General features: G+C 37.1%; 1 protein-coding gene across 2 annotated transcripts in view; it reads left to right on the top strand.

Moving 5' to 3' along the window:
* Positions 1–18,865, top strand: part of PREP (prolyl endopeptidase) — a 96,008-nt gene that overhangs the window by 22,033 nt on the left and 55,110 nt on the right. For both annotated transcript variants that reach the window (XM_054194061.1, XM_054194062.1), the window contains one exon: positions 6,351–6,456. In XM_054194061.1, coding sequence (XP_054050036.1) covers positions 6,351–6,456 — 106 coding nt within the window. The remainder of the gene's footprint in view (positions 1–6,350; positions 6,457–18,865) is intronic.

Below are 18,865 nucleotides of genomic sequence, written 5' to 3' on the forward strand. Positions count from 1 at the left end.
TTTTACTGTAGTGACTGGGTACATTCCTAAATGAATATTTAAAAAAAAAAATAAATCTAGTCATCACTCTGCCTGGTTTTAAACTGTTACATACATAGTATATAGTGAATATTGTAGCAGTGTTAAAATGCAATTTATTGATGCGATAGGCTTTTAATTTCTACTTATTAATGCCATGTGTTGCATGGTTGCATTTTTATTACTGCCCATCTTGCCTTCTCCAGGTGGTTTGATCTTCCCATGACTGGGTACTTGGAGTCCAGTTACTAATTTGACCATTTGGCTTTGTTTGAAAGCTTTGATTCTGTCTGTGATTTTTGTGAGCTTTTTTTTTTTTTGATATGCGATTAATTTCTTCTTGATCCATTGGAAATGCATTGGATAGCAATGGCAGTTGCCTTGTTCCATATGCAAAGGGCACTAGTACGTGAGGAGCAGTAGTTTGTAAAATAACCGCAGATGCAGATCAGGTTGTCAGTTATGATAGTGTTAATATGTGCAGTTAAAGGAGAAGTCTGTTATCTTTTTCTCAACACAGGCATACTATCTAATAACTGAATTTTACTTATTTAATTTTTTTAATATCTTTTTATGCAGAAACAAATTATACTGTGATTAGTGATTAGGGTTTTTCCACCTTGATAACAAAAAGGGCAACGATGCTAAAACTTCTAATTGGTTAGCTTAAAAAGGAAGAGTGTGTATATATAATTGCCTTAATATAATACTATGCATTCAAAGACCCCCTATTTGTGAAATAAAAATAGAGAGCTCTTCCTTCTCCTGAATCTTGCAGTGGTGACTACCCAGGTAGTATTCAAAGAACTAGCATTAATATTTGCTGGGGTTTCTGTCATGCACTTCACTTGGAAGCAAAGCACTTTAATGTCTCTCCTATTGACGTTCAGTTGAGGAGTTATATGTAAAGCCAGGAAGTCTGAAAACCCAACAGCTTTCTCCTGTTCATTCTTTTTCTTTTTTTTTTCTTTCGTTTAATTATGTGTGAATTTTTGGCCTGAAATGTGCTGCTACTAGACAAAATATTTAACTTCACTTTTGCTGTGGATCCTCAAAGATGATTACTGCTATTATAAATGCAGAACACATAACCCTTTGGGGTTCCTTGTGTGGCTTGTACAAAGAATTAACTATATTTTGTAATGAAAGAAAAAAGTTAAGTAGATGGCAAACTCCTTTTACTAATTAGGCTTTAAATAATATTTTTCTTTTGATATCCATTGATTTATTGAAGTTACAGGTAAACCACTTAATCTCTTAAAGTTTTTCTAAGCAATGGTTACTCTTCATCGAACTGGAGAGAACAGGTAACATTGAAATAAAATTTCTAGTAAAAACCAAAAAATACTCCACTGTAAACCAAAACTTCTCTATAAAGATTTTAAATTAAAGAGTTTTATCCTTGGAAAGAATAAATAAAATAGTACTTGGGAGCGCAGCTATCATAATGACACTTCTGTATGTTTGTATCGTGTAAAGATGGCCACAGCAAATATTTCAGAATTAACAGATCTAATAAATTAAAAATTGCCAAGTGACTGAATGGCAGCAGTGAAACTACAAACTATATACCAACATCATCTCTTCGAAGTAATCCTTCCTTTTCTAGCACTGAGTTAGGGATTAGTGCTGTGTTATGCCAATAAAATCATTGTATGCTGAAGGCTTTTAAAAGCTCCAGTTGAAAGGCTACAGGATTTCTTCTGTCCTGCTTTGACAGGACCTAAAATTCATGTTAAGTTGTTCACTTGCTTTGCAACCTCCTTACCTTTTACCAGTGGATGTTGTTTGAAACGATAGAAATTATTTCAGTGAGAGAAATGTGCACTGACTAGCATTCCAGATATCTCAGAAATTCTTGAGATGTGTTTCCTTTTCTGCTTGGATGCGGGAAACCAGGAGAATTTACTTGTGATCCGAGCCATCAGTTCTGATGTTACAGCTGTCTCCCTTATGCTGAACCATGAATGTGTTCTAAAATTTGAGTGAAATACTGGTATAAAATTGCAGTTTGTAAGTTTGTGTGCCAAGAGCGTGGATTGCTGTTCAGCTCATAAAGATGGAGCAGAGTAGGAATAACCCAAATTATAGTTGGGAAATCCTATTTCCTTACGCCATTCTGAAACCCAGACTCTTGTCTGTTTACAGTATAGAAGAGTCGGTGGCATTCAGGCCATGATTATACATTTGTCAGTACTGCCATCTGAGCTGCCTTAAGCAATCTCTGCCCCTGTTATTCATGTTTACAGCTGCTTGGTGCAGTGTCTTAGCTCAACCATTTGTGCAACTGCACAGTGAACTGACCAAGATATTAAACTGGCAGAGGGACTTTTTCTTTTATTCTTTTTCTCTTTTATTGTGTTTTTTCTTTCTTTTTTTTTTCCCCTCCTGGATTCTTCTTTGTTGTTTTTTGTTTTGTTTTGTTTTTTTTCCCGGATTATTAGTCTTTCTTTTCTTTTCGTTTTTGTAATTGTTGTTTCTTTTATTTAATATGCCATTTTTTCAGGTGGATCAGCTCCCCAGTCTGGCTTACCACACAAGTGGTAAATGCTTGTACTGCCATGACTAGGGGAATGCAAACAACCATAGCAGTAGGAAGAGCTAGAGGTGGAGACAGCATAAACTGGTACCACTTCCAATATTTGCTCATCAAACTGTAACTTTGCAATGTCGATGTCTAAATCTGTGGTATAATACTAAGCATTTTAGCATGCTGCAGTCAACAGTGTCTTGTCCTGTTTCTGTCAAATTCCTTTGGGTTATAGAACTTACTGATGTAAGAATAGCTTTAGTGATAGAGACAGACCTAATTGGCATCCCACCAGCAATATGCTTTGGGAATTCCTACTTCAAATTAAGCATAAACTGCTATCAACTCTTCAGTAGTGCAACTGGGAATGGGGAAGGAACAACTCATTAGATGTACTCGGACTTGCTGTCAGCAGACATTCTGAATTGCCCTTGCAACAGCAACATCAGAAATTTGCAAGTAAGTTTTCTTTCTTGGGTAAAGCAAGCAGTCTTCTGTTAACTGTTAACTCGAAGCATCAAAGAATAAACTTATGTGGGTTCTGACTATGACTGAAAAAAATTTGTATGTCATACTCTTGAGTTTAACTGAAATTTTTATTTCTATATACTGCTTGCAATTATTTAACATGTTTTATGAGTTGCTGAGGAAGAGAAGGGAACTCGGTGCTTTTACAAGTATGAAACGGTTGTTTAAGCAGCATATTGCAGTCACCAGTTTAATTAAAACTGACACCTGCAGTTAACGTTTGTCTGAAAACACTGATGATGCTTCTTGCAAAAAAGATCACCTAATCTTGGTTTCCATTTCTGCATATGCTCTGCCATCTTGGAAGAAGGCAAAATGTCTAAATGTCTCAATTTTGCAGGCTGCCCTGTTAAAGCTATCTTAACTGTTTCATATAATGGTTTTTTTTTTGGTTGAGTAGGACTCTTAGGTGTTCTTTCCTATTTGCCTTGTGAGCTTTCAGCTCTATGGACTTTTTTTAGCAGTATAATTAGTTGTTGACAAAATGACAGTAAAAAATACAACTTGGAAACACTTATTTAGTTGGTGGTTTTTTTGTTTTTGGTTTTGAGGGGTCTTTGGCTGTTGGGGATTTTTTGTTAGCTTTCATATACTGAGATTTGGCTCTGTATTCTACTAAGTTCCCTTCTTGTGTCTTCAAAACTGTGGATCTCTGAATAGCAGTATAGTTAGGACCTAATTCTTCAGGAATTTATGTTGCATAACTAATTCTACAGATATTTTGCACAACTACTGTTAGGAATATTAACCAAAGTAAATCTAAGAAGTGATTACAATATATGAATAAGAATTTTCTTTTTAAGATGTGTTTAGGGCCAAGTGGAAAGTTTCCAGAACTCAGATGCGTTATTCTGTGACTAGGGGTTTAAATTTCCATTAGATATTGTCATATAAGAATGTGGACAGGAAAAAGCCTTCTGTATCAGCTGTTAATAAAACATCTAAATCTGGTAATTTTGGAATATGCTCAAAACAGCTCAGTCAGGCGAGGGAAGCTTAAGTTGAGGACTTCCTGTTACTTCCTGCCTTTCTTTGATGGACTTGCACTTTCAAAAGCTTTGCCAGGAAACAGAGTATGTTTGCAAAGCCTGAGTAGAAGGGATTCATTGGTGACTTTATGTCCCAGCAGATGCCATTTTGCAAACTTTATTCTGCGTTTACATGCATGTGCAAAAGCAAACCAAGAAGCTTCATCAGAAAATTTATTGGGTGGTTGTATCTTATAATGGTCATTTAACAGAAGCACTAGATTTTTGTGTGTGTAAACCTCATGAAATTGGCAAAAATGAAAACTCTGTAAGCATCATTTAATTTGCCACAATAAGCAAAAGTACCATTAAAATTACCAACTTGGATGATTTTGAAGAAATTTCATACTGCTTTGTGACAGAAAACACACCTTATTAATTCCATCACTTGAGAACTTGAGGGAAAATTTGCTGTGAATTAAATGACCGTAATTCAGACAGGCTAAGCTGCCAGTCTTTTTCTACCTCTGAGATGGACTTCTGGCAAATACCTTAAGGCAGCCAGAAATCCAAAGCTAACCTCTACCACTTGGGTGTTTTTTTCTGTTGTATGTCATACTGTAAATAACAGTATTAAGTAGGTGAGTATTCAGCCTTCGCTTTAAAATAAAATACGTTGACAGAGCAGCTATGCAGAGCAAGCATATTTGCTGTATGTCAAGTGTCGACTTGATGGTTTTCACTGCCCTGCCATTGTGAGCAACTAAATTTTGCTTTTCCCATTCAAACAACAGGTATTGTTCTGATTAAACTCTACTGCTCCCTGCATACTACTGTGGTGGCCTGCATAAAGGTGTGCATACATCAGTAAAATGATCTTAAAGGGCTTAATTCGCCAAGACAGTGAACCTAGAGTTGTTTGCTGAACCTGGATTTTGTCATATCTAGGATAGTCACAGGCTCAAACACTGACCGTGTTGGAGTTGCTGGAGAGAGGAAGCATGGTGAAGAGCCCTCCTTGTGCAGAGGAGGCGGCAGTCAGTTTACGTAGACTTGCAGGATGCACTGAGGGCCCATTTTAAGAAGCTGGCAAGAAACTTTTTTCTATAGGTTCAGTTTAGCTGACAGGTTACACAGTAAAAAAAGAGAGCTTACACTGGAATCAAAATGAAGACTTGACTTGAGATAAATGCCTCCTTCACTTAAATATTAGCAATTTCAGCAGCACGGTTTTTCCTTTGATTGATGAGCAAGTGCATTCCTGGCACATCTCTGCATCTTTTAAAATACCTGAGTTAATAAGTATATCCCAAATTACTGATTTTCAATGAGATATGTGTCACTGCAGGGCTCCATTTATTTCCATAGGATTTGGTGGAGGGGAGGTAAATTTCCTTTTGCATGGAATTGATATCTTGATAAAGGAACTTGAAAGTTCAGAAGTTTTGATGCCATCTTCACAATAAACTAGTTTAGGGGTTTGGTTTTGTTTTTTTTTTTTTTTTTTTTTTTTGGACAAAAGCCACTGGTCACTCCCTTGTGTATTTACAAGAATGCCTAAGTTAGGAAATACTTTTCTACAATTTAACGTTGGATTTGAATGCCGACATTATAATCGGTGACTAGACAGAAACTGGGCACCTGTATCACCAGATGTATTTTTTGAGAAATTTCTACTGAGCTACATAAAACTATGTTTTCATTGATGTAGGAGGGTTCTTTTTGAGCACTGTAGTTCAGTGAGAGCCTGGCAATCCAGTTGATCACAGGACTAAACAGTGCTTTATATTTAACACGGTGGATTCAGTTAAACTTCTCCATTTTGAAGGCGTTGACTGTGAGATATTTTTAATGTGGCTTGTGATTTTTGTTGGTTTTGTTGGGGTGGGTTTGTTTGTTTGTTTGTTTTTTCTTTCCTTCTTGCCAGCAGGTTGTAGTTTTAGACTGTTTATACTGAGTCCATTCTTAGTTACTGAAATTTCAGGTTAGGGCTGTTACATTAGTTGTTTTATTGTGTTTATGTGGCAAGGTAAACTTTGTTTTTTTAATTCATGGTGGAATTAAACAGATAATGCTGTTCAGTTTTGATCTCCTGAAATGTCAGCAAACTATAGTTATGTTATTTGTTGATGTAAGCAATGAATGTGGGTTCTTGGCGAGTTCTCATATTACATATGCATCTGTTCACTCAACTAACTGTAGCATCAATTTACTTTTTGCTAGGGGTTTAGGGATTAACTTTTCAAGTCGCATTTTTTTTTTTCCAGAGGATGAACTGTCTTTGATTTTTCTGTAACTTCGTACAGGTATCGGATGATGGTCGATATGTCTTGCTGTCTATTCGAGAAGGGTGTGATCCAGTGAACAGACTGTGGTACTGTGATCTACAGACAGAGTCTCAGGGTATATCAGGTATGTGTTCTCTTACTTTGTAAGTTTTGCTTAATTTTAAGATAGTGTAAGACTTGAAATACTATATTTATGCTTAAATATATATTTATTTAAATGTGTATTGATTAACCTCCTCTCTTTTTTTTTTTCTTCTAATGCAGAATTTATGGGATTAATTCTCCTTCCTTGCCTTCTAGTTGGATTAGCCTTTGGCTTTTGTGTGTTTGGCTTTTTAGCCTCAATGATGTGGGCTGAAAGTATGGTACTTTGGTCCATATGGCTGCTGTTAATGGTTGGCATAGTTCGTTGTTTTACTGATCGGTGATTTTTTTATTTCCAGAGTATTGGATTATTGAAATCTCTTCCTCAATGTGTGCTTTGTGTAGAACACCATTTAGCTCTTCTTGATGCTTTGCATCTTCTGTCTTCAAAAACTTCAGAAACAGAATAAATACCGCAGTAGCTCCTTTTTAAATAGTGGATCTCAAGAAACTTGTTCTCTTGCCCATAAACAGAATATTTTAGTTTTATGAGTGTGATGAGAACTGATAGCAGCTCTGCAACATGGGGTATATAGTTCTGTTTCTCCCTGCCCTTGTTACACTATGTGGTTGTGTGGTCTTTTAGTTCATCAACAAGCCTTAGTACAATATTTTGAATTTTGGTGAGTTAAGTGTTAGTGATGACAGTTAACACTTTTATACTCCTTTCTGAGGCATTATTACTTTTGTTTTGTGGACATGTCACTCTCTCCTTTTATAAAGGATGTTGCTTAGTTACTTCTAGACTTGTCTTGGACAACTGAGTAGTTGTTTAATGTTCTCTTGAATGCAGAAAATGGCAGGTCTGGTCAAAATTATTACACATGCTTTCCATGCAACTTTATTACAAACATAAAACTGTGTAGATCGAACTGTTTAGTACAGTGAAGCATTTTCATAAAAGATAAATTGCATTGTCATACAAGTTGACATTTTCCAGCTAGAGATAGAATACATAAAAAGCATAGCTTTCTTCCCATATTCACCCTCCCATTTATAGATACACTGGACAACCTTGAAGAGAATACTAGCATCGAGCCTTGAAAGACCATGGATGAGATAATGAAGCTTCTATTTTGTACTACCTGGTATAAGGTAAACCTACAGTTTAACCTTTTCCGGGCTTGGAAATGCTTCTTTAAAAAACTTTTTTCTCTGAACCAGTCTTTGACTTGCCTTCCTATTTGTTTGTTGTTGGGTGGGAGTTGTTCCATCCCTCCAAATTCTCCCTTTTTGCCTATAAGAGGAAAGATCTAGGTGTAAACATTTGCTTGCACAAATATTTAAAAACTTAGGAACTCTCCATATTTACCTCACTAAGTTGCCAAATGCATTTTTCAGTACAAAGACTCTTATCTTTACCCATGTCTTTCTACCTCCACGTTAATAAGCACAGGCCTAATGGTAAACATCCGGGATGTTTCCTAGTGTTGATCTTCCATGCAAAGATCCATGTAAGCACCCTGAACCACTGGTCCTTCAGCCTTTGGTGGTCAGAGGCAGTAAGTTGAGCAAGCAGTAATAGATGTATAAGCTTAATTCTTGGCTCTATCAGTCTAGACCGTGAGAGGTGTAATTTCAGTTCAACTTCTAATTTTCTGGGACAGCATGTATAGAAGAAGTTGCTTGTGAAGTTAGGACAAATGAATGACAAATTTCATTATTTAAACTATTAGACAAGTAAATATGCAACTTTAGAATAAAAGAGTTTAATGGCAAGTCTGTATCTTGACTTAAGACTTGTATTTGACTGCCAGTTTGTACAGACTGCTCAGTAATAGCTCAAGGTATGTTCAGATGCGTTAAGATTAAGTGATGCTTAGAGAATTATGTATAACAGAAGTACATTCTTAGCAAAACCATGAGATACAAAAATACTGGCTCATGTTATGCTGCCAGTAGAATGCAGTGTCCAGTACAAGGGTCTATGTAAGTATCAAACCATACCACTTGTTAGGAAGTGTTAAGAGAATCAAGTGTCTTGGAAAAGTATTTGTACTTCTGAAATATATTGCATTATCTTTCTGTCTTTTAGAACAGAAGACTTTGTTTCTGAGTAGACCTTACATCTTTGGTGACATCTAAGATACATCTTACTATTTTCCTCCTTCAGAACTATCGAATGTTTAATCTGAGCCTTTTTACTTGACTTGTTTACAATGATCTGTTTGTTCAAAAATCCATTCTAGTGTTCAGAATACCTCGTCTTAGTTTTGAAAAAAATTTAAAGGAAAGTAGGATAGCTAGTGTTTTTCCACTGTCCTAGATGGTACTTGATATAGATAAGTAATTAGATTTTCAGGCACGTTTTTTGTCTTCCTTACTTGCTCTTTTAATCCAGGCTGTCCAAGAATACACTAATTCTTTAGAAATATTTTTTTGTATGCTTTAGATCTTTCAAGTCTCAAATTCTCTGAACTTATTCAGAGGGCATCAAACACAAAAGGTAATGAGGCCTTTTTGAAAGGTAACAGGCAGTAATATCTTACATAGCATCCATTACTTATACCACATATTTTTTCGTGAGGGAGTAAATGCAACAGCTAAGCAAAAATTAATGTATGGGATTCTAATTCTTACGAAGTTTGTGGCAAAACCTTAATTATAGAATGACATGCTTCAACAGATTCTTTTTAAAGCTGTTCTATATCATATTCATATACTGTTTATAAAAATGTTTCAACCATGTAGTTATTGAACTGTGTAATTGTAAACTTCTAATTTTTTAAAATGCTTTGTCGGAAGGTAAACATACCACTACATAGTTTGAAATGCTACATGTGAGTTAACAAATTTTCTGTTACTCTAGAATTGCACAAAAATGCTAAGAACTGATTCTCATCTGTGACTTACTACCCGAAAAACCTATTTCAAAATGTCATATTAAATAACTTAGGGACACATTTCTTGATTTTTGATTCCTAGTAGTGCATTATTTTCCTTTGACAGGGGGAAATAAAATTTCTTAGTTGTTCAAACAATTTTAATTTAAAAAAACACATTCTCATAGTCGAGATATACAAGCACTGAGGAGTGAATTCCTTTTCTGTCTGATGTACTGAGGCCTTATCAAGTGAACTGTAGTTCTGTTACTGTCTCTTGGAGATGATGGTTACAATGATAAAGGCTGCTTGTTTGGCCCCCTTGCTAACAGATGGCCGTGAAGAAGTCATGAAGTTCAGTGTTGCAACCTCAGTACTGACTGCCAAAATGCCAGGTGGTTGTCTGCAGGAAAACTGCAGGGATGTCTGTGAAATGTGCAATTCCTTATGGTTATAGATGAATAGTTTATTCCCAAGATAGAGAAGTGTCGTGGTTTGGCCTCAGACGGCAACAAAGAACCATGTGCCGCTCACTCGGGCCTTCCCAATACGGGAAGAATCAGAAGAAAAAGGCAAAACTCTTGGATTGAGACAAAGGCAGTTTAACAGAACAACAAAGGGAACAAGCAAACAACAACAATAACACCGACAGAAGAATATAGAAGGAACTGCCAACCGCCACTCCCAGACGCCCCCTCCAAACAGCGACTTCCTGCTCCCTCCCCTGGCAGCTCAGGGCAGGCATGGCTCACATGGCATGGAATACCAGGAAAAATTAACCCTATCCCTGCCAGAACCAGGACAAGAAGCTTATCTTTTTGCTGGGAGATAATTATCCATATTTCATGATTTAAGAGAAGTAATGTAGGATAATTTGAGTTTTGAAAAACTAGTGCAATTACTGATTTACACCTGAGTATATTTTGGTGGTTCAAAAGCAAAGAAAATGAGTTATGAAAACTAAAAGTAAATGTTGTTATTAACACTTCCTGCTTCTGGAAAAGCAGAAGGAATTTCTTGGAGATGGGAGGTGTGAAAGCATCTCTCTTTCATGTTAGGAACTGTAATAGCCAAAAGCTAGAAGAGGAGAAAGTCCTGTAGGTTAGATGTAAATTTGTAGAGGAAAGGGTGAAAATAGCAGGGTACATTGAAAGAGTGGGTGTGTATGTATGTGTTCCCTAAAAAAACTTTATCTTCTTTTGTACTTGTGGCAAAGTTTGCATTAGAAAACTCTGCATAATGTGTCTTTCAGTAGAAAGGACGTCAGGACAAGATAACAAAATATGACCAAAAAGTTGCATCAGGCGTAGGTCCAAGTGTGTCCTGATCTACTATATTGAAAAATTGGTGGCTTATTTCTTGCCGCTAATAGAGGCTGGTCATAGGACTGTCCTTTTTCCTGTTAAATTTCTTTGAGATACATGAGAACTTAAATGCTGTTTGAGCAGCGGGTAAAAATAACTGCATGTGCGTGTACGTAAAGACTAAAGCCACGCTGTAGAAGCTCACATGCTCGATGTACTGAATATGTTGCTCTACGGCAGCATCCTGGCTGTAGCAGGGAGGATGAATAGGCAGATCTGACTTCTCTTGTCTAGCCGGGGCAAAAACAAAAGCTAGGCCTTCCCTTAACTACAAAGGGATCAAGGTATTAAACTATTCCTATCCCAAACATTTTATAGGCATATGTTGCTAGCTCTTCTCGTACTGAATAGTAATGTTCTGGTTTCTAGGTTGAGGCCCTTGTGTTAAGTGAAAGACATTTGTGTTGCCATGAAATGATTCATAGTTTGGATCCCTTTGATGGTGTGCTGTACAGCTTATTTAGAAATAGTAATTGTTTTTATCGTTCTCCTATTTTAAGAAGGCCTTAAGAAAAAAATTGGAAAATTCCATGCAACATGGCAGTATTACACTGGATATAATTGGGGGGGGGTGGGGGTGGCAGATTTCATATGAGTATATACAAATTTAAGTTTTCTCTGTCATGTGTAGAATATTTCAAGTCTTGTATCAACTAATTTCCCATACTTCTGAATTTATTTATGGTATAAAGTTATAGTTTAGAAACTTACACTGCAGTTTCTCATTGCAGTAGAGTAAATATGCTGTACTTAGGGAGGATCGTTAGAATTGAAGGTGGCCAGCTCATTTGTGGGATTTGTTTCTAACTTAGTGTATATATGAAATGTGGTATTTTGAATTTTTTTTACCTATACGTTAAGACATCTCCTTGCTCAGAGTAAAGTTTTGTTTTGTTGATCTGAAAGACAAAAAAAAAAAATAATTTTTTCCCTCAAGCAACACAGTATCTGGATGAATTATTTTGCTTAAATTTGCAGGATAGAGTGGAAAAGTAGGGCAGGGGGGATCTATCTGGGGAAAACAAAGAAGGGACAGGAATGCAAAATGAAACAGTATGTTTCATGTGTGGAAGTGAAAAACACTTATCAAATATCTGCCTGACAGAACTCAGAAGATGACTGTGAATTCAGGGATGAGTCAGCTACTGTGGGAATTATTGAGCAACACAATATAGCTCATAACAGGCTTACAGGAGTTCAGATATGTCTTTCCCCAGCAGATGGAAGGAATACGTAGTCTTCCTTTTTTACTTTTATTTACATGTAGAATGTTTTTATGGCAAGAACAAGACTTCCTTTTTAATTTCAAATTAAATTCATTAGTTTCTGGCTGTTTTGAAAAGATCAGTTGAATGGGATAAGCATATCCAATTGAAAAAAGAAAGCTCTAAAACCTTTTTTTGCCTCCTTAAATTCTGACCTCTTTCCATATTTATGCTCAATTACATGCCTATGCTGTTTTTATTGGATATCTTGACAACACAAATAAATAAGTACATCTGCAGCTTTTCCATCTTAGAGTCTGAAAGGGAAGACCCAGATTGTCCCACAGGAATTAGCAAGAACTGGAACAGAATGAAATGAAGTCACAGAATGGTTTGGGTTGGAAGGGACCTTAAAGATCATCTAGTCCCAACCCCCCTGTCATGGGCAGGGACACCTCCCACTAGACCAGGCTGCTCAAAGCCCCATCCAGCCTGGCCTTGAACACTTCGAGGGATGAGGCATCCACAGCTTCCCTGGGCAACCTGTTCCAGTGCCTCACCACCCTCACAGTAAAGAATTTCTTCCTGATATCCAATCTAATTCTCCCCTCTTTTAGTTTGAAGCTGTTACCCCTTGTCCTATCAGTATGCTCCCTGATAAAGAGTCCCTCCCCATCCTTCCTGTAGGCCCCCTTTAGGTACTGGAAGGCTGCTACAAGGTCTCCCCTTTCATGTTCACCCCTTTTTGCTAGCAATCTACAAGTAGTAGGCATAATGCCTTGCTTTCCAAAGCAGCAGTTGCTGTTCCTCTGTCTCTCATCCCAGACAGTGTTGGGATTTTTTTTGTGGCTGCTTTAAGCTTTTCTTTACCCCACTAGTCTTGTTTTCTGACCAAGAGCCTGGTAGGCAGTGATACTAAATCAAAATACCTTGTTGTTTTGAGGTGCCTGACTTAAGTTTTAGCTCACTTATCTTTAGTTATCTTTGTTTTAAATACTTTCCGTTTTTTCACTGATTGTGATGCTTCCATATGCAAGAATGGAAGTCATCTTCAATGATTATGCTAGTGAAGAAGGATTACTGTACTGGGCCTTACAAATAAGGAACATAATGTATATTTCCATGTTGTGTCCCATACTGGATGGATCTGTAATGTGATCTGGACATGACAACACTGAAATATTTCAATGTTTATCTTTCAGATTCTTTGCTACCGCATGGAACCTGCAGTCCTGAACTACATTTCCATTCTGTAAAATTCAAACAGAGACAGGGACCACAGAAAAGAATGCATGATAACCTGCCTACTGAGCTTCTGAAATTAAGAAATAGGCAGTGTTGAGGTGAGAGGGACAAGGTTTTCGAAACTACATGGGGTGTAGGCACTCTGTGTTCAATAGGTAACCACCTCTTGAGGCATCATGAAATATGCAGGGAGGTGGTGTTTTTCCATGATGTCATAGTGTGGAGAACACATACCGTCTGTGCTTTGATTGTGGACGTTGTCTTTTGGGATGAGACTCTGTATTCACTCCATACTTTGCCTTCGGCTGAGCTTTTAACTTAGATATTATATATTTTAATCAAACTAGAATCTAAAAAGTAGGGAAAACATCTGCTGGGATCTCTGTCACTTCTCTGCATTTCAGTACAGTATTCTAGGTGTCAGCCAATCCAAAGTAAATTCCTTTGATGTAGACAGAACCTTTGGCTTAACTTTCTCACAAGTTATCTTTTGTGAAACATGGTTTGACCAGTATTTGCTACTTTATCGTTGCTTTTGTAATGTTGACTTAATGCATTTCATTAACATCCTGCACAGCGTGAGTTGTGGCTTCTCTTTGCCTGTACTCCCTTTAAGTGGTTAAGTGAGGAGATAATGATATTATTAAAAACTCTGTGCAAGCATGACATTTTATTAGTTCTGTTGTACTGAGGGCAGTCGTATCTTGCGCATTCATTGGTTATTGATAGAGTTTCAGTAACTATGGACGAGTGGAAGTTAACTTGCCGGTGCTGGGCAGGAAATCACCTTGACTCTGAGTGGAGATCACAGCTAATAAACGAGAGTGGACTATTTCTAAATGGTTAAGAAATTTAAAGGATTTGACTTGCTTATTTCTAACTTGAAACTTTGTGTCAGCTCTTCCCCCTTGATGTGATTACTCATGATATTTTGTCAACAGCCATAGGTTAATTGAATTTGCAATGCAATCTTCTGTAATAATCCTTGTCAGTTTGTTTTCCCTAGAAGATAATCTACACAGTAGTGTTTCTGTTTCTTTCCATGAACATTAAAGGGAGCATCTGACTATCTCTTCTGCTTCCCAGGTTAGCTAAAATGTTCTTCATGCTTCCCTTCCCCCTTTCACAATCTTTTTACTGTATATACAGACAGAGTCATTTTCTTCCTCAAATATTCAAGTTGTTTGCTAGGTTTTTAAGTGGGCCATTGTGGGCTATTTGTGCCAAGAATGCTTCTTTTTAGAATAGAATGGAATTTCAGTAGCAGAGATGTAGGGCTGTACATTGTGTCAGGAAGGACAGCACTGTGGGTTCATGTCCAGAAGGTCATCCCTCATTCAGGACTCCAGATTTCCCTACTTATCTTGCCAAACTGCAAGTAGGATTTTCAAGCTTTGATTTTTATAACAAATATTTAAAAGTGATCTAATGCTAAGTATTTCTTTAAAAACAAACACACATTTTCCCAATAGCTGAGCATTGTAAGGCACAATGTTTAGTAGCTATTTTATCAAACTCGTCTTCCAGAATACAGACACCACTCAAGTTTGCTTGTATGTTGAACCAGTCAAACAAGAAAACATCTCTTACTAATCTTTTTGCTTAACTGTTGTTCTTCGTGTATGGGAAAATGCCTCATATCAGCAAAATAGCTGGATACGCATTATCCATTTTGTATTAGCAAACCATGTTGTACGCCTTACAAAAAAAAAAAAAACCCACACATAAAAAAACCCCAACACCAAATGAAAAAACAGCAATGTTTTTTCTGTATCATGTCTCTTTCTGTTTCTGTGCCTGGTAATAATTTTGTTTTTTCCATTTCTTGAGAAATGAGATTGTTTCCTTTTGATTGGATTGTCAGCCTTGACTATTTATTCTTTTGAACATGTGGTTTGTTGCAGGGAAGAGGGGATTTAGCACAAATCCATTGGTGTGCAACAAAAAATAAATGAAAGCTCTTTAATCAGCCTTGGCTACGGACTTAAACAACATGACATGGCCAATTGGTCTTGTTGAAGTTGTTCTTAATACTGACCTTTTTCTTTATTTTGTATTATGGTAGCAGCTGGGAAGCCTAATAAGAAAATCAGAGTCCTCTTGTTGTGAGGAGCGTAGAGCTGATTTATGAGTCACTGACTTAGAGCTCTGGGCAGAGCCCCACTTTCCTTTTCCTGGGGGAGCTGAAGTATGAGAAAGGAGGGGAAAAAGGAGGGATATAAAGCAGGATGGGGAGCAGAAGAGGTAGCTGTCATTATAACCTCTGGGCATGTGGAAACTGTGAAAGGTGGCTGTGACTTCTGGAATGCAAAAACTTGAGAGGGATGGCTAGTTAGAAAGCACACCTGGGTTGGAAGGGATTGCACTGACTTGAAGCTACACACAGGTTTGTGTAAGTTGGAAGTACCGAGGAGTATGAGGAGAGAGGACAGTGGTGGGGGCTCTTATGCCTGCGTGCTGGGCTGCTTGGAGACTGGCAGTTTGTGTCTGGTGGGAACAGTGGGAGGTGGTGGGAGGACACATATACAGGAAGAGGAGCTAGTGTAAAATGTTTGAGAACCACTGGCTTGGAAAGATGCAATAGAAATTGAGCAAAAACTGAAGTTCACAGCTTGCTGATTGCTTAGTCATTGTCAGCTGGAAATGCTTTGTACTAGACTGGCAGAGACAGGTTGCAAGAAGGAATTTAAAAGCAGAGTTATCAACCGTAAGAATCTTTATTTTGTTCCTTTGTTGTTCTTTTTTTCCATACACTGAAGAAAGCATGTATGTGACTTGAAGGCAGGTGGAAAAACAAAGGTGGTGTTTGTCCACTTCCTGTAGAAAACAGGATTACCTGGCCTCTTGTATTTTAGTTTACTCTGGCAATTTATAAGGCTCTCTTAAAAAACAAACAAAAAACAAAAAAAAAACCAAACCAAAACAAAAAAACCCCAAACAACAATGAACAGTGCTATATACAGTAACATCAAAGGGATGAGTCAGTATGTGCTGCGTAGCCTGAAAAAGTGAATCAAAACCTTTGTAATGAAAACGAACAAGAGAAAAAGGATTGCAAGGAGACGGTAGACATCAGCAAGACAGTGGAATGTGGTGGGAGGGAGAAAGCTTTCCTTTTCTGAAAGACTTTTCTGTGACTGAAGTAACTTTAAAAGAGAAAAACACTTTCAGATATCAATATTGAAACAAGGACATTATATCCTAGTTCCCTGACAAAGAGGGAGAAAAAAATCAGTTGAGTCTTGGAAAATTTGTGGAAGCCTCAACAATAGAGTGTTTACTTTAAGAAAACAGTTTCATATCCCTTAAATGACAATTCCAAAGAGTTTTTCTTTCAAAGTAATTTTTTTTTTTAATTGGAGGCAAATCATTAGCAATAAAATGAAATAATAAAATAGCTTGCTATTAATTTGAGCAAGGAGATCTTCATGCTGCTACTGTCTGACTGGACATTGCCTTTATAAATAGTATTCACAATTAAGTTATTTTTTAGATTATGTATTTATCCTTTTCTTTGTGTATATCAGAGAAAGCGTCACATGAGAGGGAGATCACCTTTGGTTCCTGTTTTTCTGTTGCTGTGTTCTGCTGCATGAGGACATAAGCTATAACTCTCTCAAAGCATATATATTCTCTTCTCCTGTCTTTTGAGTGATCATCCAAATGGAAGTAAAATAGAAGCCTTGAAACTGATAGAGAAATCTCTGCTCATAAAAGTCCTTTATTTCTTTCTTCTGGGCTAATCTTTGATATATCTTGACGTGTCTGAACTTTTTAACTCAAAGGAATAAATATTGCCTCCTTCCTTTTATTTATTTTTTAAATTGCAAATACATCAGCTTTCCATTATTATTGAGTAGTCATCATCCATCATCTGCAGCATGAGTGGTACTGAGAGCCTTCTCAGTACAAACACAACAAAGTTGTATTCCTTTCAGGGATATCGTAATATCTCCTCTCCAGTATTCCCTCTCTCAGACATTCATAAGTGAAGAGATTAAGAGATCTTACTTTCAAAGAGAGTCCAAATTGTTTGAAAAAACTCTCTTGCCTTTGGAGATTAGAGTGACACTTAAATATTTGTGGCTGTGAAGAAGAAAAAGGGAAAAAAAACCCTGAGTTCTTTTCAGTAGCTGCCTGTCTAAGAGCAAGAGCTTGAGAGCAAGCTGAGTATTGCATGATTCAAAAAGAAATTAGATTCTGATGTGGAAGTAGATGTCTGCGTGAAGGTCTGTGCTCTGCCATTCATTTCCCAGGGCAGGTTATGAACATACCACTGGGGCCCTGAAACAGTCTTTTCCAGTTTGAAGCACGCTGTGTACCATGAGATTATCTGTCTTCTATTGAACATAAAAACTATTGTGGATTAGTACTGTGACAAGCTCCAGAGTAAATGCCTAGTTTTCAAAATCTCTTCTTGTAGAGGGTATTTGAAATTTGGAAGCTCTTGAGTATATGCATTTTCAGCGTCTGAGGAGTCTCTTAAATAGAAGTCCGATGGATCTGACTTTCTTTAGTGAGCCAGTATTCAGCAATGAAAACATGCTTCTCCCATGCTGGTAGTACTGAATGCATTGATCATTCAAGTTTAAGAGGTGGAAGTGTTTATAATTCTAATGTAAAGGATACATAAAAACCATATGCTCTGAAGTTAGTTTTGCACGTAGATACTCATTGTGGGTATTACTATATATATATGGAATCACAAAACCAAAATTACACTGGTTTTTCTGTGAGCAGATTAGATTTAAGGGCATTTTTGTTCTGATTTTTGTTTTTACTTTGTTTAAAAAAATCTTCCATATTGAAATGATCCAGCAAATTATGATCTTAACCTGAAAGGCAAACTGAATTCCAAATAACTGATGAACAGCTACCAAAATTAATTCAATTTAGAAAGTCATACCTGTAGCTAAGTTGGAGGCCTAGTTGTTAAGGCTGAAGATGACTAGCTGGGTTTGTTGGGTTTTTCAGGTCTTGTTAACATTCCAATTATGATTTGGAGACAAACACGTTATGCGCTTATCTTCTAGTACCTCCCTGAAAAATCAATTCGAAGTAAAATCTGAGTTGAAAAATCATGATCTTTCCTTGAGTAGCAGTTTACCTGCTTAATCTCTGTATCATCATGAAATTTGGCATGCCTGTTTCGGGTAGAAAGCCTGTCCCATCATTATGAGACAACCCTCTTGGTTGCTGAGCATTCTCAGCGCTGCCCCATTCCAGAAAAACTGTCTTGCAAAAAAACTTAACTGACAAGTTAGAATGGAATATGAATTTATGGAGATTAACATTTATATCTTCACCTGATAATTTTGACTGCTAGAGAACATGGGAAGAAGCTGAATAAGAGTATTTACGTTGTGCAAACTTTTTTTCACAACATTACATAAAAAAAACCCCTACCATTTATTGATCACTAAGCCCTGTCTCTCCACCCAGCATGGTCAAGAGGTTATTTGCCACAAATGGATTGTTTGGCCTTTCCATGAAACATGAAATATAGAAGGAAATACTGAGCACATTTCGTGAACTGATAAACAGTGACTCCCAGCCACTCTATCCTTTCTGTCTGAAAGAAGGTTGATAACAAGCTTTCAGTGATCATTCTTGCTGTTATCATCAGTTTGTTCAAATTAGCTTTTTCTTCTGCTGTAGTTGTCATTGTTCAGCTAGAAACTTGCTTCATCACACACAGAGCTCTCAGCAGACCAATGAATGTTTTGCTATGTTCAGAGGCCAGGACAACATTG

This window comes from Rissa tridactyla, chromosome 3 (assembly GCF_028500815.1).
Source record: "Rissa tridactyla isolate bRisTri1 chromosome 3, bRisTri1.patW.cur.20221130, whole genome shotgun sequence".
Taxonomy (NCBI): Eukaryota; Metazoa; Chordata; class Aves; order Charadriiformes; family Laridae; genus Rissa; species Rissa tridactyla.